This window comes from Mustela nivalis (genome assembly GCF_964662115.1).
Source record: "Mustela nivalis genome assembly, chromosome: 3".
Taxonomy (NCBI): domain Eukaryota; kingdom Metazoa; phylum Chordata; class Mammalia; order Carnivora; family Mustelidae; genus Mustela; species Mustela nivalis.
In genome coordinates this window covers 131996971-132023652 of record NC_139022.1, presented here as the reverse complement: position 1 = coordinate 132023652, position 26682 = coordinate 131996971, and the positions used below count along the sequence as shown (strand labels likewise).

At 41.3% G+C, this 26682-nt stretch overlaps 1 protein-coding gene across 8 annotated transcripts in view; it reads right to left on the bottom strand.

Annotated features, from left to right (window-relative positions):
- EBF1 (EBF transcription factor 1) overlaps positions 1 to 26682 on the bottom strand; it is a 383907-nt gene that overhangs the window by 16507 nt on the left and 340718 nt on the right. For all 8 annotated transcript variants that reach the window (XM_082724997.1, XM_082725001.1, XM_082724998.1 and 5 more), the window contains exon 11: positions 14874 to 14962. In XM_082724997.1, the coding sequence (XP_082581123.1) occupies positions 14874 to 14962 (89 nt within the window). The remainder of the gene's footprint in view (positions 1 to 14873; positions 14963 to 26682) is intronic.

Genomic DNA, 26682 nt, shown 5'->3' with positions numbered 1-26682 from the left:
CTACAGTATGGCCACACTAAACCCTATCCCCATATCAAATTCGGCTTGTGCTGCTTTCACTAAAACCTCATGGCTTTTTCTGGCTCTTAGGAAAGATTAAAACAAAATAGGATCAAGTTAGTTTATTTACTAAGATTTGACTTCTCTGTGTCTACATTCATTTATTTCTCCAAATAAATATTTATACCAGTGTTTGGGTTTGGCAGTGAAGGTATTTTTCTTTCTTTTCATTTTAGGGAAAAAACAAAACAAAACAAAAAAAAAACAAGTCTCCTGTTTGTCACAAGCAAAATGAGGTGCAGTCGGAAACGGCACTTGTGAATTTCAGTCTTGGAATACTATCACCGAGGACTCTGCACAGTGCTTATTTTAATTAATTAAACAGAACCAGGGAGGAGGGAAATTCAAAATAAACTCTAAGAACTTTGAAATTTTCATAAACCTGAAAAAATTCCAACTGTTTGTGTATGCTATACATTTTACTCTCATATATTTTTGATGACAAAGTTTTCCAATGACACAATCCAACCGCTTCTTTTTCTGCTTATGCAATACTGAGAGCTCTAATCACCCTTTAATCCTTTGAAAATGAAACATGTGAGTCCTGCTTCATAAAGTTACATCCTTCTTCTACCCAAGGAGCTGGGTCACACTTTCCCACTAGGCACATGGCCATAGGAGAGTCATTAACTCAACATCATTTCAGACCAGTGGTCTTATGGAGAGTGAATCTGGATTTTTGTCCTGAAAGTGATTTCCTTAAATGGTACCTTGCCCATACTAAAATGTCCTTTGCTGAAGAATCAACATAAGGACTTAAGGAATAGCCCACATTTGGTTCAGCTTTGCCAGTGTGATTCAGCTTCTATTAGCTATTTCTGCAAATAGGAAGAAGAAAGGAAATTTCTGGGTCCTCTATGAGTTAGTGCAATGGACCTGCAAGGTGCTTGGATTTTGGTGACCAGAAAATTGCTCTCACCTCCATGTCATTACGCTCCCAGTGAACTAGCCCCCAAGCGTGTTTGTGTTGGGGATCTAATATATTGCCTTTCAATCAGAGCTGAGAGCCACTGAACACACAGACAGAACATGACGAGCAGGTCAGGAAAGCAATAAAGATTTTACAGAGCTGTCCAAGGTGCTAAATTTACTCAATAATGGGTTTGGCACCATAGTGTTAACCTCTCATTTACTACCAGTTTGAGGGACTAAATTGAAGTAGCTGACTTCATTTACCTTGAAATGTATATTTTATGACATTATGTAAGTAGATTGAAAGGGCACTGCAGTTTTAACAATTTAAAGGCTAAAGCATGTTTAAGATGAAACTTGAATATTTATTGTATATTGCACTTAAAGTATATAGAATGTTAAAATGTATTGATTAAATTTGTAAAAGGCATTATAAAAATGACAGGTAGTATAAAAGATGTATGCCTTTTAAAATCAAATTGATAGTGTATGCTATCTCCTCTGTGGTCACAAGTGTAATTTTTTCGCAGTTTTATATGGTAATTTGGAAAATCTGTAATTTCACATTAGGAAATGATTGAGCCTGAGATGTTAAAAAAAAAAAAAAGAAAGAAAGAAATTTCCCATAAGGGGAAGAACTGGATGTTTCATATAATCTTTTGTCTCTGAAATTGTTCCTAAAGTCTTATTTTTTGTGGCATTAGGAGGGAGTATAGTATAAGGATCCTTCCATTCTAATGTGCAATTTTAATATTTCTGAAAAGAAAGAGCACTTGACTAGTACTAATATCTAATTTTTCAAGGCATTTATTTGTCAGGAGAGATTTTCTCTTCTTTTCATAATGTTTAAAACATCTCCCAGCTTGCAGTTTAAAAGATGAAGGTAGAGATTAGATTCTTCTAAGATAATTAATCCTATCCTTGGATTAAAAAAAAAAATCCCAGTAGGGAATAAAGAAGACAAATACTACTATCCTAAATATTGAAAAGCCCCAGAGTCTCCTTATAGAGCTAATGCTTGTTTTCCAAGCTACATCCTTATTCAGACTATTTTTCTTTTCATGGCCTTGGATCTCCTCTCTTAAAGAAACAAAAAATGTTTATTCCTTAAAAACAACAACTTTCACTGATCTATTTTCTCTCACAGTTAAAAACTGGTTTCCCCTGTCCTATTATGACCACTAGTTTATGATAATGTGAATGGGGTCCTGCAAAGAAAAAAGGGGATAAACTATTGAGAGTCTACAGAAACACTGGGGAAACCCAACTCTGACAAACAGTTAAAGCATAATTGTTATGGGTTTTTACTTATGCTTCAGAGCCTTTATAATAAAGATGCTGAATGGACTACAAATTCAGAAGGAAGATTCATCTTTACTTCCTATGTTGCAACTCCATCAATTGGTAAATAATTTTTGAGCTTCCTGTTGCCCCTATAGTCAACAAAACAACATTGCTCTCTAGCACTTTCCAAGGCAGAGTATCCTCCCAGAATTAAGGTACAGGGTTCTATGGGGTTACAAAAGATTCTCCCTATCATCCGGTCCTACCATCTTTATCCAGTCTCCTCTCCCTACACATCTGAAGAACTGCTCTCTCTTCTGGTCTAGCTAGTCCTCCCTAGCCTAGAAGCAAAATGTTGGCTCTTTCCCATCTACAGACCTCCTCTCCTTTCACTTTTTCTTTATTTGGAATGCTGACTTCAACCCATGCCCATTCACAATGCCTCCTCATCCTCCAAAGCCCGAGAATGAAGGTGGTGTTGGTGGTTTGATTAATGATAAAAATAATTGTTGTTTATTGAAAGTGGAACATGAACCCATCCAGTCTTCACAGAGAGCCTGTTAAGGGGCTGTTTATACCACCATGTGGCAGAGGAGGAAACCAAGACTCAGAATGGAGGGTCAACTTTCCTTGCGTCCACACAGCTGACGACTGGCTGAGCAGGGATTTAGTCTTGGGTGCTAGGTATCACAGCCTTTACTCTGGAGAATTATGCTCTTCCATCAGAAGGAATTCTACCTTCACCCAGCTTCTAATCTCTCTCATTCCTCTGAGAAATGGTGCTGACTGTTCCCTCTAGGAGAGCACAACAGTTGATGCTGTGGGCTCATTTTCCTCTGATTTTAACTGTGTTAATCTTCACTCTCCACCACTAGACTGTAGGCCCTTTGAGGCCATGAGTATCTGATCGCCTTCCCTAAGCCCCTGGCATAATGTCCAGTAGACCATGGGCCTTGAGAAATCCTTGTTGAAAAGTTTATTCTGAGATAGTTTCTGATTTTTAAAAATACTAGCTTGATTTATATGATGAAATGACAAAGGCATATATTTGGCCTGGTTTATAAAAGCAGAAGACTTAAATTTGGTGTTCTATTTGGCTCCAGACCTTTTAATCCAATATATAAATTCCCCAAGGTCAAGTCTTGATCACTGTGGGGGGTTTTCATGCCACTTTTTTTTTCTTTTATGAATTTGCTCTTTTACTCCTGCTGGCTTGTGCTTACATTTTAATTTTGTGATTAATATAATGAATCATGTTGGGTACAGACATTATCTCAAGTTATTGGCTGCTAACAACATGAGGTTGGTCTTGATGCACATCAGCCTTTTATTAACTGTACTCTTAGACCCTTAGAAATACTTAGGTATTTGCACAGTCTTGAGAACCAGGCATATCGTGTCTGATATGCAGATACGGCTAGTTCGTCTTTCTTTGGGGTTCATGACGGTGAAAACTCTGGGAATTATTCCGCTGCTATGTGAATCTTCTCCCCAATGTCTGCCCTCAGACGTACAGACAATAAGCTCATATTCACTGGCCACATCTAATCTTCTAGGGTGAAATGGACGTTTGTCTAATGGTCCAATATGGCGTCTGTTTATAAACCCAATTCAGTGTTCCAAGTAATTCAAACCCCGATGAGCAGGGGAGATGGCCTGAACTTTCCTTCATTCACAGCACATATACCAACTCATAAAGCCAGTGGAATACCCCTTTACCAACACAACATTAATTTCCAAATTTCTGAATCAGATTTTGAAGACTCTGGAGACCCCTATAATATTAAGGCCCAGGGATACTTCAGCAGTTTGGGAGGACAATTTGTACTTGGCTTTATGCTCCCTCAAGCAGGAAATGTTTTGCAGGACATAGAAGAAAACAGAAGCTAAATTACAAAGTCAGGTTGACTTGGGCAATTCCTGAGAAAGAAGCACAATACCTTTCTGTCCCTACACATTTGCCTGATGCCCATTTATTGTCAATATGCTTTGCTTTATCAGGAGATCCAAGATATAACGGCCCCAAATACCAGCAACATAAAATGGAGTAGGGTGGCAGGATCACTCTCGGGTTAGAGGCGATAAACATCTGTCAATGGCATCAGCATTCATTTCATTTGCCTCCTCATTCCAGAGTTTACCAAAGGGTCCAGATTTGGCAGAGTATACCCAGCTCACTAGCCTCTAAGTTCTAGCTCTTTCCCTGCTTCCTTCTGAAAGTCTGGGTGACATGGCTGATCGGAACGCCTGCAAGCTGAAAAACTGATTGGAAGTTCCTTGTAGCCCATTCCCTGCAGAGACTGATGTACAAAACGATAAATACTAGTTGTACTGAGAGGTGATTTCTGAGCAGGGTACTTTTCTATCCCAATGTCTTTGGTGTTTATTCAGCCTAATGGAAAATTCCACAATGGCAGACTTTGCATTCTAAAAAATCATATCATGAGGGCAGGGAGGGAAGGAGTAAAACAAACCCAAATAATACTTGAGGACTGTTTAGTTTCCAATCCTCTGAGACATTCCTCAAATTTTTCATTTTTCTGGTAATAGGAACTCAAAAGAGAGCTGACCGCAGATCATTAGAAACCTTTCGTGTCACTCTTTAAGCGCTCTTTACTCAGAAGCCCTATGACTGAGAAGAGTCACTTACATTTAGCATAGATATAATTAAACATGTTTCTGTTGAAAGGGGCATTCTCATTATGGCTAAAGACCACTTTAGAGTAAATTGAAATGGAAAGGAGGAGCATAGATGAGGTGTAGGTAGCAAGTGGTTATTTCTAGGGAGGCATAAAATGCCAAATGTGGAACAATTATATTTTACAACCCTGCATCCTAAAGACTTCATAGTATTTTATTATATAAGAAATTTCAGCTGAAGCTTACAGAACGCTCTAGCACATACTATTGCCCACAGTCTTTAAAGAAAAATAAAAGTTGAGCCACAATTAAAATCTGCAGAAATTTTCAGAACAAAGGAATTCAGTAATCTGAAAGATTCTACTGCTCTTAGTACAAAAGGCATCGAAAGCGTTCTTGTTCAGTCTAAAGAAAATGTGGGGGGTCATCAGCACCTTCTCTAATTTTAAAGTCGGTGTTCTCTCCAGATTAGATGAGAGCCCTCTTCCTACGCAAACATATCACTACGCACTATCATGCCACGTGGCCAGAGGCACGTCAGAGAGCTGTGCCTTTGTTACAAACATGGCATAGAAGACTTCTGAATCACATGAAATTAAAGTAGGTTGTAAGCTAAGGCAGCTATATCAACGTAAGACATACTAAGTTACATGATTGACTTTTACAGTGGAAAGAAAAAGGCTGTTTTCAAGCAGCCGTTACTGCCTCAATGGAAAAAAAAAAAATCAATGGAAGTGAAATGAACAAGAGATTTTGTCTGAGTTGCAGTTAATACCACTGAAGAGCTATGGATAATAAAAGGTCAACAAATAAATTAGCCAGAGTGTTATGAAATGAATGATTTGGCTTCTAATTTTATTGAGTGAAAATTGTTCGCTGCCTATTAGACCAGGTAATTTTTATCTGGTGCCCCAATTCCTGTTCCGTAAGCAATAATATAGTTTTAAGAGCTGTCGGTTCGATCGCGTGACCTCTGAGAAGCCGGCTCGGACAGCTGACTGCTATGATGGATAACTAAGCTTGGTCTCCACAAGGTGCCAACCCTCCCTTTCCTACAAGGGGATCTCATAAAAGAAACATTACAGCTTGATTCATTTTACCAAAATGTTCGACTTTTCAAGTGTCAGCAGTTAAGTATAAATTGTGAAACCAGGTATTTCTGCGAAGAGTTATGACAATAGCTTTCCCCCCTCTTTTTGGTCTCCTGGCATTCTCTTCTAAATGGTGTCATGGTAATTGGTGAATGGGAGCCTGGGGTGCTTCCCGCCACAAATACAGTGAAAGATGGTGTCTGCACCCTTGTGAATATGACCTGCTTGGAGGTACAGAGCTGAACTCGGTAACCTCTGGCCGGCTCTTCTTATTCCAATTCATTGTACTGGTTTAAGACCGACGCTCTGGGTTAGGTCCTGCTGAGTGGCCTTGGAAATCGACTTTCTGATCAGGATAAAAGTCTCTGCTTAAAGAGAAGGCTACGGACAGAGGTGCCTTTTTCAGGGGTAGGTTGTAAAGTCAGCACATGAAACAAAAACTGCCTAGAGTCAAAATTACCCTTGAAAATCTTTAAAGTCGCCCAAGGTCTGGGCTCTTAGAAACACAAAGGCCGAAAATTAACTACTTCTGTTTCTCTTTGTCTTTGGGTTGTGGATTCCCTTTCCCTGGGGCAAAGCAGAATAAATGTCTAGTTGGAAAGTAGAAGGACCACTGAGTAAACAGAGAAATTTATTGCCGTACCTATGTATCTGTACTTCTGTGTCTATGCGTTTGGGGTGTGTGTACACAAATGTACGTGTATATTTGTATTTCTGGACAAGTACGTATCGTTAAACTTGAGTTAGTGATATGTGCATGCTGGAGCCCTGTTGTACTTCAAGGATATCCAAGGGAGGCAAAAACAGAGTTTGCTTTGGTTCTTAAACTGTCGAACATCATCGGCTATTATATGCACCTCCAGACGAATGATATCTGTAAATTCCCAGGGCTTTACAGATGGTCCTGAGTATAACTGCAATTAAAATCCACTGCCTCGAGACTGCCGGGGCTGTTCTGATTACTCTGATGTTTAATTGAAGTGTAACTCAAGGCTGGAAATAGTGAGCAAGGTTGAAGACCTCCCTCCTAGTGTCTGTTTCTAAGGGCTTCGGTCTAAGAGGAATGTTTTGGATGGTGGGGAGGGACATAGGAGTTAGCCCCTTGTTCCTCCTGTGACTTCTCCCTGAACTGAGGAGTAATCATATTCAATGCCCCTGCCCACAGGGTGTAATGTGAAGTAGGGTCAACGTGATCCTCCTCCTCAAGAGCTCAGAGCTAAAAACGAACTCGGAAGAGTTTCCAGAATTCAGCTACGGGCTAACTGCTATTACAGGTCCCAACGACAATGACTCTGCTGCTAAAGAGAAAAAGAATGATCTCCAGTGTCCGTATGTGCATGTGTTTAATTCACACTGCCAGCTGCCACGTTTGCTTGGCTCAGCCCTTTCTGAGCTAAGTTCAGTCCATGCTACCATTTCCCTCTTCCTCCACCTCCCACCCCCACCCCAGTCCTGGACAAGCTTGAGGATGTTTTTAGGATTGGAAAGCAAAATCACCTTTTCTCTTAAAATTCCTTTTTCTTAGTTCTAGAACGCAGTGCTTAGGGATACTAGCTCTGGGGCTCAGCATAGTTGGCTCAAATCCGTGCTCTGGTACCGGCCAGCGGTGTGAATGCCTGCCTCGGTTTCCCCATCTGTAAAGCTGGGTTTATACTCACACCTGGCTCAGCAGATGTATAGTCCGTGCTTAACTGAGCCGTAGCCAACACTAATACTGATAACCATCGCTTGTTCCCCAGAGAACTTCTGTAAATGATCTGCATTCTTAGAGTCAATGTGCACTGTTAGCTTCTGAACAGACTACCAGGGAGGAAGGCAGGTGAGGTAGAAAACCTGCATTTACCAGTTCCATAAGCTTGAGGAGATTACTTGGCCTCTCTGGGCCTCAGTGTCCTCATCTCTGAAATGGGCCCAATGCAATAATGACGAGTGGAATAACGTACCAAAAAACAAGTCGAAGGGAAAATTACAGCTCTTGTGAGGATCATGGGCTTTTTAAATGAAACTACGATCTGTCTCCCTCCAGAAATGCATACTCCTAAACCCGGCCCCCCAAGGGTTCTATATTCAGTCTCGGGGGGCGTACAGGACAAGGCTAAGCTCCCCCAAAACAAGAGGCATAAGTTGAGGGGCCACCAAGCCTCTAACTTGAGCATATTATCAAAACAGGTTGTGGAATTTGCTTGTGAGGTTTCTGGCAAACACAGGGGAGAGAGAGGAAAGGGGGCTGCATTCCATAATTTGTGCTTTGACAAGAGAATGCAGAGACAAAAATGTTTCTTGTCCTCAAACTCAAGTGTGTGTTTTCCAAGAGTTAAATACACCATATGCTTTGCTTTTGTTTCTGTATTTTTGTCTGCGTCGAGTCATTTTGGTTCCTGGGTAAAATGCTAATAGAGTTTCCTCAAATGACAAACATAAATGAATGACCAAGGTGAGAGGGTGGCCAGTGTCACAGCGTGGAAGTTACAGATGACAGGTTCTTCTTTGCTCTTTCCTGAAACCCTTACTTATCCCCCTTTCTGCTAACAGACAACGTGGTTATGCAAAGATTTCTTATTTGTATTTTCACCAATGCAAGTGCAGGTTTTGAATCACTGATAGTCTTTGCATAAAGACTAAAACAATAAAAGCATAATTAGAATACATTGTATACAGCCGACTCTAGTTTTATTTTGCCCCAGCTCTGTATTTATGATAAATCGCTAAACACGAACGCTCTTTAGGGAGGGTGATTTTGGGTCTCGTCTCTCCATTGAGCAAAAACAGTGCTTGTGAGTGGAGTCTGAATTTCCATTCTGCGAGTGTACAGTTGAACTGAATAATATTTGGCACAATGCAGTGCACAACCGAGCCACTAAATGGCTGATTTACTAAATTATTATTAGATGAGCCCTTGCTGTTCCAAATGAAAGTGCAGTCACTGTCTTCCTTCATGGTGTGTTCAAATTGTTCTGTGTTTAAATATTCAGCATGAGGCTAATGTGAACTGATGAACTGAGACTATAAACATTCACTTTCAATACAGATAGAGCGACAGAGATGCAACATATCATGTGGCCCGCGGAGGTGAAAATGATTTATATTTAAGGATGTTGCTGCCTACTTCCATTACTTTAAGGTACTCTTAATTAGCATGGTGTTGGAAATGACTAATTCCCACGTACAGGAAGAGCAGGCTCATGGAGGCTGAGATTTTTCCGCATGCCAATGAAGGAGAAGGGACCATAAAGGATTGGCTGCCTATGTAGTCCAGAAGCCCAAGTCTTATCTGTGTCAGGCTGCACCGCACCAGCCGAGGATAACGCGTCTCCTGGAAGAACTATGGTTTTTGACATTCAATGTTTATTTTTGTTTTTGTTTTTGTTTTTCCCTAGACCTTCCCGGAGGGCCTTTAGTGCTTCCTCACTTCATCCGTCCCTCTGCAATCCACACACCTTCCGACCCAGGTCGGCTACCCAGCCACCCCGAAACCTCTCCCCCACTCACCAGCTTCTTTCCTGACACCTGCTGGAATGGAGAGCAGCCCTTTGCTCCTTGGAAGAATACAGCCCTTCTTCCCTCCTCCCCTTTGAGGGCAGTTAGAGGCAAGCACTTAAAATACTGTGATCACTTACAGTAGATTAGAATTTTTTATTGGTACCGTGTTGCCATAACAACGTGAAGACAGCAGATGACTTAAGCTAAGCTTGCAAAGCAAAAGGCTGCTCATCTGGCAGTTAAAATGAATACAGTTCATTTCACAAGTTTCCCATATGGACTCTTAGTGTATGGTAATGAGGAGACCATATGGTGAGAGAAAATGCACTGAGAACAATTGGGTTCCACTGGCTGAGTGGGAAGTTGGGAGAGAAAACCCGGGTGAGAGATTCTGGTGTGTGCGCTCTCTGGGTTCAAGGTTTGCTTGAGGTTTGTTTTGGTGTTTGTTTGGGATGGTTGTTTTCCACAGGGGTTTGCGTTTCTTCATCCACTCCTTAATATGTCGGCTGTGCGAAATGACAAACATCTTGCAAATTTTGCAATATCATTCATCACAAACTGTCAGCAGTGTTTGCAAATCTGACTTGCAAGATCTCTTAAATGTGTTGTTCTTAAAAGGCAACAGAACTAAGTTTTTAGACAAAGTGCAGGAAAATTTAAGCACTTCTGACAAGCAGAAACATTAACAGTAATCATTTTAAAAACACTCGCATCTTTTGCCTGCATGTTTAGCTGTAAATAATGCTAGAATGTATAAAAGCTTTAAAGTAAAAATGTAATAAATACTTTTTATTATGTTTCATAAAGGATTAAAAAAAAAATGCCGTGAGCCATGTGTATGCGTTATCTGTATATGTGAACACATAGAGATGGATAGCTCCTCCTCTCCTTCCTACTAACCAGATTGGAGACCTGGGAAGACAGCTTGAAAAAGGCTCTAAAGTCAATTCTGTACTATACATGCTTCATAAAAGATGAATATAAATGCATTAGTTAGACACGGTGAGCTAAATTAGAAGGTCAGGCAGGGCTGGGAGGGCTGAAAAATCACACACCCAATGAGTGTAATTACTCTTTTTTAAGTCTATTAAGTGGTGTTGTTCTATCAAGGCTCAGGGGTATAGGACAGGAAGAACAAGATAAAGTAATGTGTATTTATTACTCCCACTGGATCAATTTACCAGATATTTTCAGCTCCATAAAGCAAAATACACAAATGCCGCCTTTGTTACTTTTCTCAGACGGCTTTATTTTCTCTAAAAGAGGGACTGGCTCTCGCAGGAAAAACCGTTGGCCCCATGGAGGTCCCCATGCCAGCCCCTCTCCGTGGGGGAATGAGAGAAAGCTGGCAAGAGTTCCAGTAGGATAGGGGTGAGGTAACAGGCGAGGGACAGGGAGAGGAGCCAGTCACCTCAAGAAAGAATTATCTGGCTTTCCAGATCTGAAGGCAGAGTGGGAATAGGACGCAGTGGTAACTGTGAGGCGCTCAGGCCCAAGGACTCACATCTTCGGTCTCCCTCCGGCTAGCTGTGTGGCCTCCGCAAGCCGCTGGCCCTCTGGAACTTGGACTCCCATGGAATGGGGAGGACCCACATTGCAGGGACTGGAGCCTCCATGTGCTAAAGTCATGCTAGATGCCAGAGGGGGCCCCTTGCAGAAATTCTCTCACTAAGGCCCAACAGCAACCTGTCGGGGCCACAGCAGGGAGGAGGAGGAGCAGGGGCTGGAGAGGCTTGCGCCACCGCACAGCGCGGTGGATCTGGCTTTCATACTCCACGTCCGAGTGGAGAGCTCACTCTCTGGGCCTCTGTACTCTTTGAACACCTTGACAAAGCAGGGCTGGCCCCAGGAGAGGCACTGAGTAACCTTACCTGCTCCCTGGGCTGGTGGCAGGGTCCCCTCTCCCTGCCTTTGTGCTCATGCTCGCTGAGGAAGACTTTCAATAAACGGGAAGGGGATGGAGACACCTATGACCTTCCAAACAGTGAAACTTCTTGGCTCAGTGTTTCTGGATGACATCGTGCATGCCAGCGTCTCGCAGTCTCTGACTGACCGCAGCCCCCACCCCCTCACCTCCACACTACCCGCAGAGTCAGCCTTCACCCCAAAGTCAGTCACATGTTCCTCTCCCTCCCGCCAGGATCCAGAGAGGCAGGCAAGTTTGTATGAGACAGAACAGAATGCTTCCCTTTAAAATCTCAGCCCGCCCTTCTCCCTGTGTATCAGAAAAAGGAAACCAAAAAACACCTGGGCTTCAGGTAATTACAGTATTTGAAATTTGTGCATACGGCCACTGTCACTAATGGTGACCTTCGGGGACAAAATGATTTACGAAGAAGGATTCAGCTCACTCCTGTTTCCTCATTTGGTAAGTGGGAAGATGTCTGCTCTCCCGACTTCTCTCCGAAGACGGGCTCCACTAAAACAAAGCATGTACAAGTTCTTTGAAAAAGCACAAGCCAGTATACAAAGGCATATTATTATGGAAAGCTGTCTGCTTGGTCTTTGGAGCAGTTTCATTTGACAGAATATGTGGGTGGTTGTATGAATCTAGCTTTGTCTATTCACAAACACATGGGTTTAATAAAGTGCAGTTTGTTTTTTAAGGTGTGTGGTCCAGGGCTCACTGAAACACTCCTGTCTGACAAACACTGACCATGATTCTAAGAAAGGCGGAGCCCATGTTTAATCCCCCTAACAATGGACAGCAGGAGTGTAAATCTCTCAAGGGCACAGGAATACCTCGAGCTGGCTCCATCCGCTGCTTCCTGACCCTAATCTTGAACTCTCACTCCACCTTAACGTTCGGAGCCAGGAGGACAGCCCTTGTGATGTGAGTCACGGGAGTGCTTCCTGGGGTGGGCTCCTGCCAGAGCCCTTGCACAGCTCAGTGGCTCGATGCAGGCTGCGGAGTGTTTCCTTAACACACAAATCTATTGTGTGCTGATGACTCCTCCCAAACCCAGGAAAAGAGGGCTAGGAATTCCACCATGAGGCCACCGGGGACGAAATGACACGTGCCCGGGCTGTTCCCTCAACAGAGCTGAACGGGATGTGGGACTGGAAACAGGTCTTTTAGAAGTACACAAAACTCAGTCCTATGTGCCTCTTTCTCTTCTTTAGGAATAAGACAAGTATTTCCTGACTTCTTGAGACCTCAGTCTTTAAACCAGATTTATCTTCTATTTTTCGATCAATATTTACTGAGAGGCAACGGTGAGCCAGGGAGCTGTGTCAGAGGGCACCCGCAGGATAACCTCTGTATCCTTACATGTTCCCCGTGAAGTCAGCACAGTTATTGTCACCACTTTTTAGATGAAGAAACTGAGGCACAGAAGATAAATCACCCGTGCAACTGCTCGCCAGGGTTAGACGTCCTGCTCGGCAGAGACTGGATGGCAGAGACCTCAGAAGCAAGAATGCCATTCTCACTCACTGGCAAAGAATCGTAGCTACCCTTTGTTGCGTGTTCAGTAAGTGGTTAAAACAGCAATTGGAAGAGGTAGAAGATAGTCCCATCTCCATTTGGTAGAGAAGGAAACTGAGGCACTTGTTTCTCCAAAATCAGAATTTTGGAGAAACAAGAACAACAACAAATTCTGATCCCAGCTGCATAGCTAATAAGTGGCCCTGGTCCGAGTCCCACCCCTGCCAATCTGACTCTCCAGTCCCTTTAGCAGATTCTAGAGACATCAAAATGCCAAATGTAACATGAAGACTGTCCCCATGTGGAAAAAATAAAAAAAATCTGGCATTGTGGCCATGCCTTCTTTCCGCCACTGAGACACCTAAGGCACTGACCGGTGGGTGGACCTAACATCATTCACATCACTGTGCTATAAAATGACCAATTACAGTCCCACAGGGAATGCATGGGAGCTAGGTTCTTGCTTGATGGAGGAACTTAAAAGTCAATCTCTCCAAGGCACATCTTCACTCTAGAAGAGACTGTGGTTCACTATTACCATTAGATTATTTAATCGCTCACCAAGAGTAAGTCAGGGTAGAAGAGAACTATGTGTAAGACGGAGGCCCGCTGCAAAGACCAGGATGCGAACAGACCAACATGTCATATGACTTCTTCCTCTGAGGTGAGCTTTACAGAGGGGGACAGCAGGAGGCTGTGCTGAGAAGCTGAAGGTTGAGGCTGAAGTCTGTGTGGTTCTACCCCAGGTATGGGCAGAGAAGAGCCGTTCTTGCTGGTCACTGTACCTCTCATCACTCGGGTGAATCCTGACTGACTCCCTCATCTGCGCCTCAGTTGGGGGGACACCCTTCTCCTGGGCAAGGCCTGTTCTGACAGGTGGCCTTGCTGCCCAGGGCACCCGACCTGCAGGGAGCATGTGACGATAGACGAATACCCCAAAGAAATCTGCTGCGCTAGGAAGAATGCCTACTTCATTTTTCTAAGTGTTTTACAAGAAGAAACAGACCTAGAAAGGACGTGTCTCTAGCCCTGCTCTGGCAAGAGAGCACCCTCATCTACTCACTTAATTTACAGAAGTTTTCATTTGGGTAGTAAATGAAACTTCATTTTACTGTCAGTAAATGGTGAATGGTAGTTCCACTAATTCTCTGAATGTCTTCAGCTCTCTACTCGGGAGTCCTTGCAGAACTCCGGTTGCACTTTAAATGTGCCCATTACTTCCCATTGTTGTTCGTTGAGCATGGTGATCTCTTTGCCACAAGGCCCACAGTCCTCTTACAGAGATGGGAACACTGCCCACACTGCCAACAGGTACAGAGTAGAAGCCAATACATGTGAACTTCCTACTTTCTGTATTGGCAACTAACGACATATTGCTGCATGGCTTATATGACTCGGTCCTGAATTTTTGTTTAGTTTCTCACATGTTTGTACTGTATTTCCAGTTAAGTAGGATGCGTCTGGTGGTTAAGAGGCTCTGTCTTATCTGGCAAGTTGTAAGATCTGCCCATATGTTTCTTTTGAGCTCTAGCTGCACCGGGGATAAGTGTAAATCCTCACATAGGTAGAAAGGCAGTGTTCTCTTTCCTCTTGAGAGTTGGTGTGAGGCAGGGATTAATAACCTGGACTTCAGAGTCAGGCTGTATAGGTTTGAATCTCAGTTTAGCAATTGACATGCTATGTAATCTTGGGCAAATGATTTGATGTCTCTTTGCTTGATTATTTTCTTCTCTAAAATGGAGGTAACACCTACCAAACTCAGAGGGTTTTGAAAGGAAGAAATAACATCATGGAGGTAAAATCAGTATAACACTTTCGGTATTGTTTTGGTATTGTTTACCTTGTAGTACCAAGCACACAAAGCCCACAAATGTTGAGCTGTTTGTCTATGAACTAATTTTTATCGACAGCAAAGTTTTCTGCTAATCACCTAAACCCATGTGTCCAGAGACCATAACCTGATAAAGAGATATCCTGACCTTTGGTAAACGCTCAGGGTCACCAGGGTGCCGAGGAATGACCTTCTGTAACCTCTGGAAACCATAATCGATGGTGGGTTCGTTGAGCGCTGCAATGAAGAAGTCACATGGTTAGAACAATCTCAGGAAATAAAGCAGACCACAACACTGATGGTATGGAAATAAGCAGGAGTCCAAAGTTTAATTTACACTTCTGAATTAGATCATGAGATGATCAGATCCTCAATTCCCCTGCTGAACATTTCTACTGTCTACTTCTGCTATTGACCATGGTAGGCAGTGATTTGCTCAAAAGAACAGTAACAGCAGGTCCCAAACTCTGTTTTTCTGGCCAAATTCCATATTCCTTACATAACCAAAAATAGAAAGTAAAATGGCATTCGATGTGAAGTTTTAGGATTCACTGGTGAGCAGCTCAGGTCAAAATCCTCAAGGCCTTGACTGAGGGTAGCTCTGGATTATAAACAGCAGGAGGACAAGTACTTGCTTAACTGAAAACTCTCTGGTAGATCTCAGCAGGTACATCTCAGTCCCTCTATGGCAATGAAGCCTGTGACCATGTGGTGAGGGGCAGGGAGATGCAATCTTCTCAGCATAGGAAGCCGATTCTCCCCTTGGATAGAGTCTGCAAGGTGATAGGTGTTGAACATGCCCTTAATACAACACCCTCACATCTAAAGTGACAGCCACGTTTACCAACATTAATATTATTTCAGGAAGAAGACCGGCCTCTGTGGAACACTAGCTTGAAACAGCGGGGTCTCCAAGGAAAATTCTTCAAGAGACTAGAAGAAGAGCAAACCTGTAATAATATTTGGAGACAATGGTCCTTATTATATGCATACTGTCCACACTCTCTTCAAAGCAGACTTAAATTAAATGTGTGATATGCAGTGGACTCTGGAAATTTTTAAAAATTTCTTCCCGAGATATGAAACATCTTCAGCCTTCCTCATCTGACCAGGAAAAGATGGCAGATCTGTTCTCTACCCACGTCCCCCTTATCCTTTAAGTGGTAAGTAGGTGGGTGGGTATTTTTCTTCTTTTCTTTTTTAGTGTAACGAACGTTTTCAACCACATATTTTCTCCCATACTGAGTAAAAAGACAGTCTTTGCAGTTCTGACATTTAGCTATACATTAGAAAACAAGTTGCCACATGCTTTACTTAAAATGCATTTCCATTAACCTAAATTTTAAAAGTAAGATTCATACTACTACTAACTTTAAAAAACTGTATTAAATTCAAATAGGTCCCAAGGCTAATGGAAGCAATTTGTATACCAACCCAAACTGACTGGCCCACTTTTCAAAATACAGGTATGATAATCTTGTGGTTTTAAAAGGACATTTAAATTGAAAGACTGTGAATTTAGTACATAATTATACCAATAGAACCCTTTAACTTGTCAACTTGTAAATCTAAAAGGCTATCAATCATTTCTAAAGAGGAAATAAACCTTAAAATTCCTTGATTGACAGTGCTTACTTTTTATGTAATGAAAAAAAAGGCAAAAAAAAAAAAAAAAAAAAAAGAAGGCTGTGTAAAGTGGCCAGAAATCCATTTACAAAAGTACATTGTTTTACATAGGTGAGTAAAAAGCCAATAATTACACCTCCAAAAGACACATAAATCAGAGTAAGTACTTTTTCCTCACTTGTATATTTTAAGTTGGAGTGAACTTCATGTAACTTTTTATTGAAAAAATTTTTTCCCAAATGTAATGGTTATTGAAGTTGTTAATAGAGTAGCATTTTCATTTAAGACAATGTAATCATTTTTGCAAATATGAGATTTAGGTATCTTCTTCCCCCTTCCCCCACTTCCAAACAGTAAACTTTCAACCTGTCTCTTGTGGAAATTAACTAAAATTATACCCAGGTGTACCAAATTTCTCTATCTATACTAGTATATGAGTTAAGGCACAATATTTATTATTCCTCCCATTTTATGAATTACTTTCTAAACCCTTGAGAAGAATTCTTTTTTCAAATTAGATGTGTAGAGAAAAAGCCATAGAACTCTTTATGCAGGGAAGCTGTTACTCATAAAATCCACAGTACTTACTCAAGAAATGCAGGAAAGAGACAGGAATGGGGCACCTAGGTTTAAGTTATATATCACATCCATCCCCCACCCATAATGCTAATTGCCATCAAGGATGTTTAACCATAAAAATAGCTTTAGACAATGAAATATATCATTTTAATATCTGAAGACATAATTCAGCATCCTGAAAATTCTAATTCTTGGTTTTATTATTTTCATCTAAGCCACCATTAAACTTGAATTGTTGACCTGCTCCTACAGTTGTTTGCATAATAAATTAATTCCTGCTGTGTCAAGAAACCCGTCATGGTTAAATGAATGACTGTCTGACGTACAGTGGGGAGGATGTGTTTCTCTGTCCATCCAGCCAACTCACAGCACAATGACAAACACTTAATATCTGCAATTAAAAGAACCAATTCAAATATCATATGGACCTAATAGCTAAAGAGCTGAGGAGAAGTCATTCTGCTGCCACAAAGAGTAATTGGGTTAGATATATTAAGCCCATTATTCAAAGGAAAACAAGCATCCACTCTATGAAGTATACTATGGGAGGGGGTATATTTCAGATAGTAAGACAAAAAACGGGTTCCTGAGTGAGAAGGTCCATCTGATAAAAAGACTGTTACTTACAAACAAAAAACAAAACAATTGAAACCAGATTAAATGTCTAGGGAGAAGGATGGTTAAATCATGGCATACCCATGGAATGGAATATGATCAGTCCTCAAAAGCAATGCCATAGGGAAAAAACAGTTACTGACATCTAAAATATTGCTAGGCTAACAAACAGATTACAGGAGCATATGTACAATATGGTTACTTTAAAAAACAAAAAAGACTGTATTTATTTATTTATTTGTCAGAGTGGGAGAGAGAGCACAAGCAGTGGAAGTGGTAGGCAGAAGGAGAAGCAGGCTCCTCACTGAGCAGGGAGCCCCACAGCCTGATGCGGGACTCAATCCCAGGACCCTGGGATCATGACCTGAGCCAAAGGCAGATGCTTAACCAACTGAGCCACCCAAGTGTCCCACAACATGGTTACTCTTAAAAAACTGAACATACATAGAATTTAAAAATGTGTCTGTGTATAAACTGCCTAACAGTAGCTATTTCTAAAAAAGTGGATCTTGAAGTGCTTTTCTTCCTTCTCTTTGGCTGTGCATTCTCCGAGCTTTCCACAATGAGCATATATTACTTTTATAATCAGAGAAAAAGGTTAAAAGCAAGAAATTGTTGCTGAGATGGAATTTGACCTCCTTGTATAAAGTAATGACATAAGAAACTATGCCTTAAAAGGGGTCTGTATACCCTTTAATAACCTTGCATAGGTTATTACAGACCATAAGAAAAATAAGTAGTATACTTTTGGCCAGTTGTATAAATATGTGACTATTCATAAACTCTCTGAAAATCAACAGAGAGGGTAACGAGGAGGAATCATAAAGAATGGTATATTTATTTCATCAGTGGGGGTAGTTATACCTCAGGGACATACGTCTACTCTGCAAGAATGTAATATAAAGTTAATCCTCCAACAAAGTGACCTCATTGTATTCAAGCACAGGGATCAGGAGGCACCAGTAGAAATGGGACTAATCAATTTCCCCCCCCAAAAGTTGGGACAATTCCGAGAATCTAGTAGAGAAAGAAAAAAAAAACTTAATTGAGCATAATTAACTACAAATAAAGAAGCATGAGCATCTTAGGTTGAAAAAGGAAAAGCAGATGAAGCTATAAACTACAAAAGGAATGCAAGGAAGAGATAGCCTTATGTGACTCTGCTTCCAAACACCCCATCCACAGTGTCTGAAAAGGGCTGTGGAAGGTGTTGTCCTAAACCAGACACTGACAGTAGCAGAATAAGGGACACTCAGAGCATTAGGAAAATCTGGAATCCCACAATTAAAAAGGCCCCATTTTAAAATCATCAGAATAGAGTGGGAGCAATGTAGGCATTTGAAAACTTTCACAAGAAAGTATATTCTCCATCGATTCAATCATCAGTCCCCATGCTAACCATGTGTCCAGGTGGCATGTGTAGAAATTAACTGTTTGGTGCCACAACACCAAAAACCCTGGAAAGGAAACTTTCTGAAAGGTGTCTGTCATCCAACCCCAGCAGAGGGATGAACTACTCTGTAGAGTCAGAACGCAGCTTCCCTCCCTTCAGAAGTGTACCCTCTTACCCTCCTAAGGTTCAGTTGGTGGGTCCCCACCTCTGTTCCCGTTTTGTAGGAAGCATTCACTAGGGTCACACTACATACACTTCACAGGACACATGGATTTAAGAGCAATCAGACTATTGAGGGACCACAGACATTTGACTTCAAGTTGTTTTCCACTGTCCTGTTTAAACTTGGAGATAGATACAAGTTAGCTGAGTAAGTTCACTAGGACTCTATGGAGCTGTGTCCATATGCCACAACCGTAAGTCTGGAACTTTCCTATAAATGCACAGAAAGCAAGAGCAAATTCCTACAAAGGAAAGCAAGTTTCCAGGCAGGTGCACCGGGGCTGAGACTGTAGAAGAGTCCTTTCAGAGCTATGGTATGTTACTAGGGAGTGGAGGTTGGTAGAAAGCGTCTGATATATGCATGGAGTTAACATGTCTGGGACATCAAAGTCATTACTTTTCTTTTCTTTAAGATTTTATTTATTTATTTGACACAGAGATCACAAGTAGGCAGAGAAGCAGGCAGAGAGAGAGATGGGGAAGCAGTCTCCGTGCTGGGCAGAGCGCCTGATGCGGGGCTTGATCCCAGGACCCTGAGATCATGACCTGAGCCAAAGGCAGAGGCTTAACCCACTGAGCCACCCAGGTGTCCCCAAAGTCATTACTTTTCAAAGAGTAAAAGTTACTTAAATGGTTAAAAAAAAAGTCAGGGGCACCTGGGTGGCTCAGTCAGTTAAGCATCTGACTCTCGATTTCTGCTTAGGTCATGATCTCTGGACCCTGAGATTGAGCCCCACACTGGGCTCCGTGCTCAGCCAGATGTCTGCTCTCTTCCTCTGAATGCCCCCTCCCTCTGTCTCTCTCTCTTCCCCCCTTCCCAGTGCCCTTGTATGCCTGCTTGTGTGCGTACGCTTTCTAAAATAAATAAATCTTAAAAATAAATAAAAACAAACCCCTACATCTGGCCTTGTGCTTATCAATGGCTTTGGGTACCTTCCCAATCTCACAATCTCAGACCCCCCTAAAGCAAACCAGTAACTTTCTAGGCAGAACCAATCTAAGCAGAGCCCTTCTTCAGGCTTCAGCTGAGGTCCTGGTCTGGACGGAACAGCTCTGGTTATACAAAACTATTGTTTACAGTGTCCAAATGTTCACGCAGCGGGAAATGCTATATGCAAAGAACGATGAAAATAATACAACTCGACTTTATGCAGTAATACTAATGACAAGATTACAAAATCCATTCAAAACATCTGGGAATGAGTAAATCCTAACTAAATATATGTGCCGTTTGTGGCCTTTTCATGCCTTTAGTCCCCCCCGCCCCCATCCACTTCACAAGCACATCAAATAAGGAAATTCTCTTTAAGGGGATTTATGTGCAAATTAAAATCGTGTAGTCAAGAAGGATGTATTCTCAGTTATGAAAACTGATTTTTCTCTTTTCAGAGTTTCTTTTCAGAGAAATCACTCCTCCGTCCTTCTTAACTTCTCAAATTCGTATTCCTGGAAACAATGGAAACGAGGGGCTGGGGAGCTGGGTTCACAAACAGCACAGGAAAAGTGCCGTCGGTGCCATTCCAATGTTAGCGCGCAGAGTTCCCCTGCTTTTATAGCTCAGCGACTCACTGCAGTGCTTTAACATATTTCTGGGGTTTTAATTTCCTTTTTTTAATGGTTGTGTGACATGATGTCATTTTGACTGGAAATAAAAAGAAATGCAGATATTAGGAAGGTAATATTTATATTCTATTGCCATTTAATGTCCAAACAAATATCTAGACTCTATGCCAAGTAATAAATAAAAACCTCATAGCAGAGGCAATGATAAAACCAGCACCTGGGTCTCCAAGCTTCCCTGGTGACTACTCTATATTTGAACTAAAGGAGTAACAGCGGAGCATTTCCCTTCCAGGCAGATCCATTCTGGGCACGAGAGTTATTACATATGTGTTAGGCGAGGCTTTTTGTTCCATAATGGCCCCATTTTTTCCCTCAGTCACTAAATTAACAACCAGAGGTAAACAATAAAACAGCAAGCTATCTTCACAAACCTATCTTTAAGACTGACTTTAAAATATATAAACCGAAAAATCAACCACAAAGCTAAACAAGAACCAGAAATATGGTTAATGAAGAAATTGGTTGCATTTCCAGCCACTTGGCTATTTCATTATCTTCCTAGATGTTTAGAGCATGGACGGTATTCTGGTCGTCTCTTCTGAGGAAGGGATGCATTCCCAAAGAAACCTAGAACCAAACCCCTTGCAAGAGGAGCCCTGCTTCCCATGTGAAGTGCCTGCACTGCCTGGTGCCTGGCCTCAGGAGCCGGTGAGGCCCAGGAGAGGTTTGGGAAGAAGCTCACTGGACTGCAGAAAGCTGTCCCTAAACTCAGAAGGGTGTCAGAAATGAGGCCAACATAGGCACAATTTACCAACACAGGAGCCAAAGGAAAATTTCTAACCTGGATTTATTTGAAGGTGCCATGACTTCTTATTTGTAGTCTTCAGACTTCTGGCTGCGTGGCAACAACTTTGAGATTCAAAGATCTAGTGAAGGAATGACTGCCTCTCTCTACCGAAGGTGCATTCAGAGCGACTAGGTGGGTTCACGGCAAGGGGTGGAGCTGGGGGAGCATGCAAGGTACAGACTGACGAGAGAAAGTGAGCTGGAAAGAGGACCGGGAGCAGAGCCCAGGATGTTGGAGCGCGGCGGCTCTTGGGAGAAAGAGATTGAAGACGCTGAAGCCTGGCAGCCAGAATGCGAAGAACCTGTGTACACTGGGGAACTAATAACTCTTCCAGAAGCAAAACAATCAAGAACAGGAAGAAAGAGTTAAGAGTGACTTGGTTTTGTTTTTTAAAATGGAAACAGTTTTACTACTTCGCTACATCTAAAACAAATACATTCTTGCCGTATAAAAAAATACAAAAGAAATCCTATTCATATAGAGTCATTATTTATATCAGTATATATACTTTCAGACATTTTCACAATACTGTTTTATATAGATATAGGTTCTATACATATTTATATCCACCTCGTTCTTTTTAAGAGTCGTAATATATTGCATTATATAGATGGCCATAATTTCTTTAACAAATCCCCTGTTAATGGGGACTTACGCTTCCTCCCCTCCACACACCAGATTTTCACTGATTTAATGAACAACACTTGGGTGAAATTCATGGATAAAAGAGTATGCACATTTCAAATCTTTTGATATGTGTACTTCCTATGTATCCTTTACCAAATCAACGCTAACTCACACTTTGACAGGTTACAACTAATTTTTAAGACTTTTGCATCCTAAACCTCATGTATTCTCTAAGTTCTAAGGACCTCTGAAGATTTTTAATAGATGTTAACGACCATAATGATTAGTTGTTGAGGTGTCATTTTTAAACATACCTTGAGGTCATACAAGACCCTTTTCCCAGTAATATCAAGGGCTTAATAGACTTTAGCACAGTGATTCCTTCAAGATGCCATCACACAGAAGTCAAAAATCACTACTCCCAATTCTAAGGTGAGAAACTGAGGCACAGACAGTGCTGGCTATATAAATCAGAAAAAAAGCCTCACTGCTTCACTTACTCATCCAGAAGGACCACTGTATTTTCATATGGATGAGTCCCAGTTTGCAACATAGTGACAAGTTCTGCTCGCACATCAATTCTGCTAGCTTCTTTCTTGCTAAGTTTCTGTGAAACAGAAACCCAGCCTGGGGAAGAACTCCGGTGCCCCAACTCCTGATTTCGTGCAGGTGAACGAGTCACTCAACCCGACTTCTTGACTTAAAGCTCACCATCAGCAAGCACAGACCTTCTGGAGGAGGAGGCCACCCTGGTATTTTAAACTTTCCCCACAAGTGATCAAGAAATTGTTTTCTGTCAGGTTTGAGTTGGGCTCTTGGAGGTTGATCTGTCTTTTGGGGAAAAGAGAACATGGAACACTGCTGAGCTACATCATACCCACTTACTTCCTATCACAATCGGTAGGTATTTTCTAGATGATCCTTGGTGAGAAAGTCACGAGCAGAAGTAGAGCATCTCTTCACAAACAGACCCCTTCCTTGCCCTGGAGGGTTACACTCTATCTAAAATGGGAAGTAGGTGAATGTACAATAATTAGGGAAAACTGTACTGCTCTCTAATTGTAATAAAGTTGATGAGAAAAGTTGCCCCTGTTACTGCATATGATGTGCTCTGAACGGCCTGGCCTTTCAGGAACCTTAATTTAGATTTCCAAATTTGATACAGGTTTAAGACTAAAATTAAATCCCTCAAGCAAACAGAAGCTTAAAGATCTTCATGATTTTTTTTTTTTCCTGGCCTTTCAATCTTTCTACTTCAGAGTTAAGAAAAAAAAAAAAAAAAGGATCATTTATGATTAGGTCTCAAAGCCAGATTCGCTCATTTGAACTAGAAGAGAAGGATGATTTTCGCTGGGTAATGGATGACGGTGTTTAAGTATCGAAAACCAACACAGTCTGTCTTTCTTAGCATTTAAGGAGAAATCCATAATTTCCTTCCCGACTGGCATATCTTCTGATGTAACAAGAATAATATTCTCTCTATAATTGTTCTTCAGATTTCTTCCCGAAGAGTTTTGACAATAACTGTTATCAAGGGGGTAAAATCACCCAGCCTGTCTGATAAACATGTTTCTTTGCATTCCCACCCCAGCGAGTGCTTGACACCGTACTTTTATCATCCAGTGTGTGTTCAGAATGAGCTTAGAACAGCAATTGCCGGGAATAGGCAGGCGATAAACCGCATTGATTTAACACATCTTGTTTTCAATCATGCTTGGATTTTCTGAGCACGCATTTTTCCTGTACTCTGGCTTGTAGCTTTTATCTGACGAGCTGATCCCTTTTCACTGGAAAATGAAAAGGTCGCACAATAAGACACGGTTTACTGGAACTTGAACACGCACCAGGGAAAGTATTTTAGATAAATACTGTCAGACATAGTGGAGCTGAATTTCAACAACACAATTGCTAAACAACAATACTTATTACTCTCCTAGAACAAGCTACCAGTAACTTATGGCTCTCAGCAGGGAACAGCACCAAGTCCAGACTCCAAAGCTAAACAACCCTTCGCTGAGCCCCGCGCTAACCAAGCACAGAGTTCTGGGCTGAGGTCCTACTTGTGATTGTTAATATCATGGTTTTATGAGACAACTCAAAAAACTACTCCCACTGTTCACAGAGCTATTTCCTCTGAACCAGCAGACAGGTTTCAGAAGAGCTGGATAATGAAGTTATTAAAGCAGGGCTCTGTAGACAGACCAAGAGGGGGAAAAGGTGCCAAGAAAAGTGAAATAAAAGTGACTCCAAACAATCCATTAATTCCAATAATAAGACAGGAGTGTACTTGTAACTGGGATTAGAGATTAGAGGATTAACTGATTATTTGGTAATATTTTAATAAGTCAAGGCGTACTCATAACAAGTATGTTATGTAGAGAGCTACAATGGCTTTACAGATAAGCCTGGACATCATTATCAGCCTAAACTCCAACTAAATGGCATCTTGATATAAAATAAATGAAGTCAGTCTTTTTCAGTATTGACCCAACCTACATGATTATTATTGCTGTGTATCGTTAGCATTCGACTCAGCCAGAAAGTCTCCTCTACCTGAACGGGAGTCAGAATCCTTTTCTTTTTAGCCTTAACACACATTCTCATTGTATCTTTATTCATTATCTACTCCAAAGCTTCTCAAATTTTCCCCATGCACAGTTCTTTGGGCAGCTCAGTGATCTTTTTGCGATGCCTCTAAGAAAAAAGAAATGCCCAACAGCTCTGTTTACTAACTACTTAGGTCCAAATAGCCTAATATTTATCCTAATAAATTAGCAGCCATTTGAAAAAAAAGAAAGAAATTGGAGGATAAAATAATATAGTAATATTTTTCTTTCATGCTAAAATAATCACAATTGCTTTCTAATGGGATACTTACATGTGCTCCTGTTGAGCACTGTGTAACTTCTCAGATCTTGGAATAAGATTGGATATCACCACCCTCTTTTCTCTTCTGCATTAATTTTTACATGAGCCTTCCTTCTCATGTAATTGCTGATAACTCAGCTTTGCAAAGCTACGACACCATCAGAAGGATTGCAGTGTGATCTAATGGGAAGCTATGCGCTACCTTGGACTAGTCATTTGTGGGGTATCCAACAGACTTCGTGTTACCTGTTTCTCTCAACCTGAAAATATCCCAGGGTGCCCCTGTGATGCTAAGAAAGAAGAATCAATTGTATTCATCCATGTATGTTTTTTCCTCTAGTAATAATGATCACAATAGCAACATCAGCTAAACATCTCTGAAGAATTTACTAAGTGCCAAGCACTTTACATGGCTTAAACTATCTAATCTTGACCACAACCCTGAAGGAACAACTCCTGTTATTCCTACTGCACAGAGAAGGCAACCGAGACTTTGAGGAATTAAGGACCTTGCCCAAGTCCACAGAACTGAGGAGCAAAAAACCAGAGATTCAAACCCAGGCAGTCTGGTTCCGAAGCCCTGCTCTTAATCTCTTCACTAGATCAGACAAATCAGGTCAACTAAGAAGCCTCCAGAACAGGCCTTTAATAATTTTGACCTCCCAGAATTTTCCTGTGCCTTTCTTGCTCCCCATATCCCTTTCTTATATGCAATCCATTCTAGTCCTTTCTTTTGTCTTAATATTTATCCCATAGAAAACTTTGTCACCTACTCCAGACTTCATTTGACTTCCATTTCTCTAACAGCACACTCTTCTTCCCTTTGTGCTAACCTTTTTGAAGTGAACACAGCTAGATTTCATCCAGGCTACCTTACTGACCAGTGACGTGCCCTTTGGGAGTATCACGCAACTGTCCCTTTATCTATAAAGGGAAGATTTGATGCTTGTACAGTGCTTAGCACATAATAAATACTCAGCAGGCAGTTATTATTACTATTAATAGGATACCTGCCATGTGCTAGAATAGGGGCAGATGTGGGGAACACAGGATTAATTAGACTATGTATTTCCAACTCTCAAGGAAATACAGACTCTAGAGGGACAGAAAGACATAGCCATATTTCAAAAACAATGTGATAAAGGAAATGCAGTATTCTAGGAGAACATCAAGGATGTTTCACTTGTCCCTGGGGTTCAACCTTTCTTCCCCCACTTATAGTAATTTGAAATTGTAGTTCAAAGAGTTCACCACCTCTAATTCTCAGATATTACTCCAAAATAGAGCTCTACCTGGAGTAGGACACAACTGCTTTAAATTACCATAAATCCTGTGACCAGATGGGAACAAAGAAAAAGGTAGGAAACACCTAATGAAGGTGGGATTCTTTCCCAGATTTGGGATATGTTACTTTGCTTAATTCAATAAAATTGGATTCTCGCTGTATATAAGGTGTATGATTAAGAAGATAAAAAGAAATAGAATTACAACCCAGGTCCAATTTCCTGCATCCAGGTCAGCACTTTTCAGTTGGAAAAACTCTTCTCGGCAACACAATGTATCCTTGAGGAGGGCATAGTCCAGTGGGGAAACAGGCCTATATATAATCAGCACAGA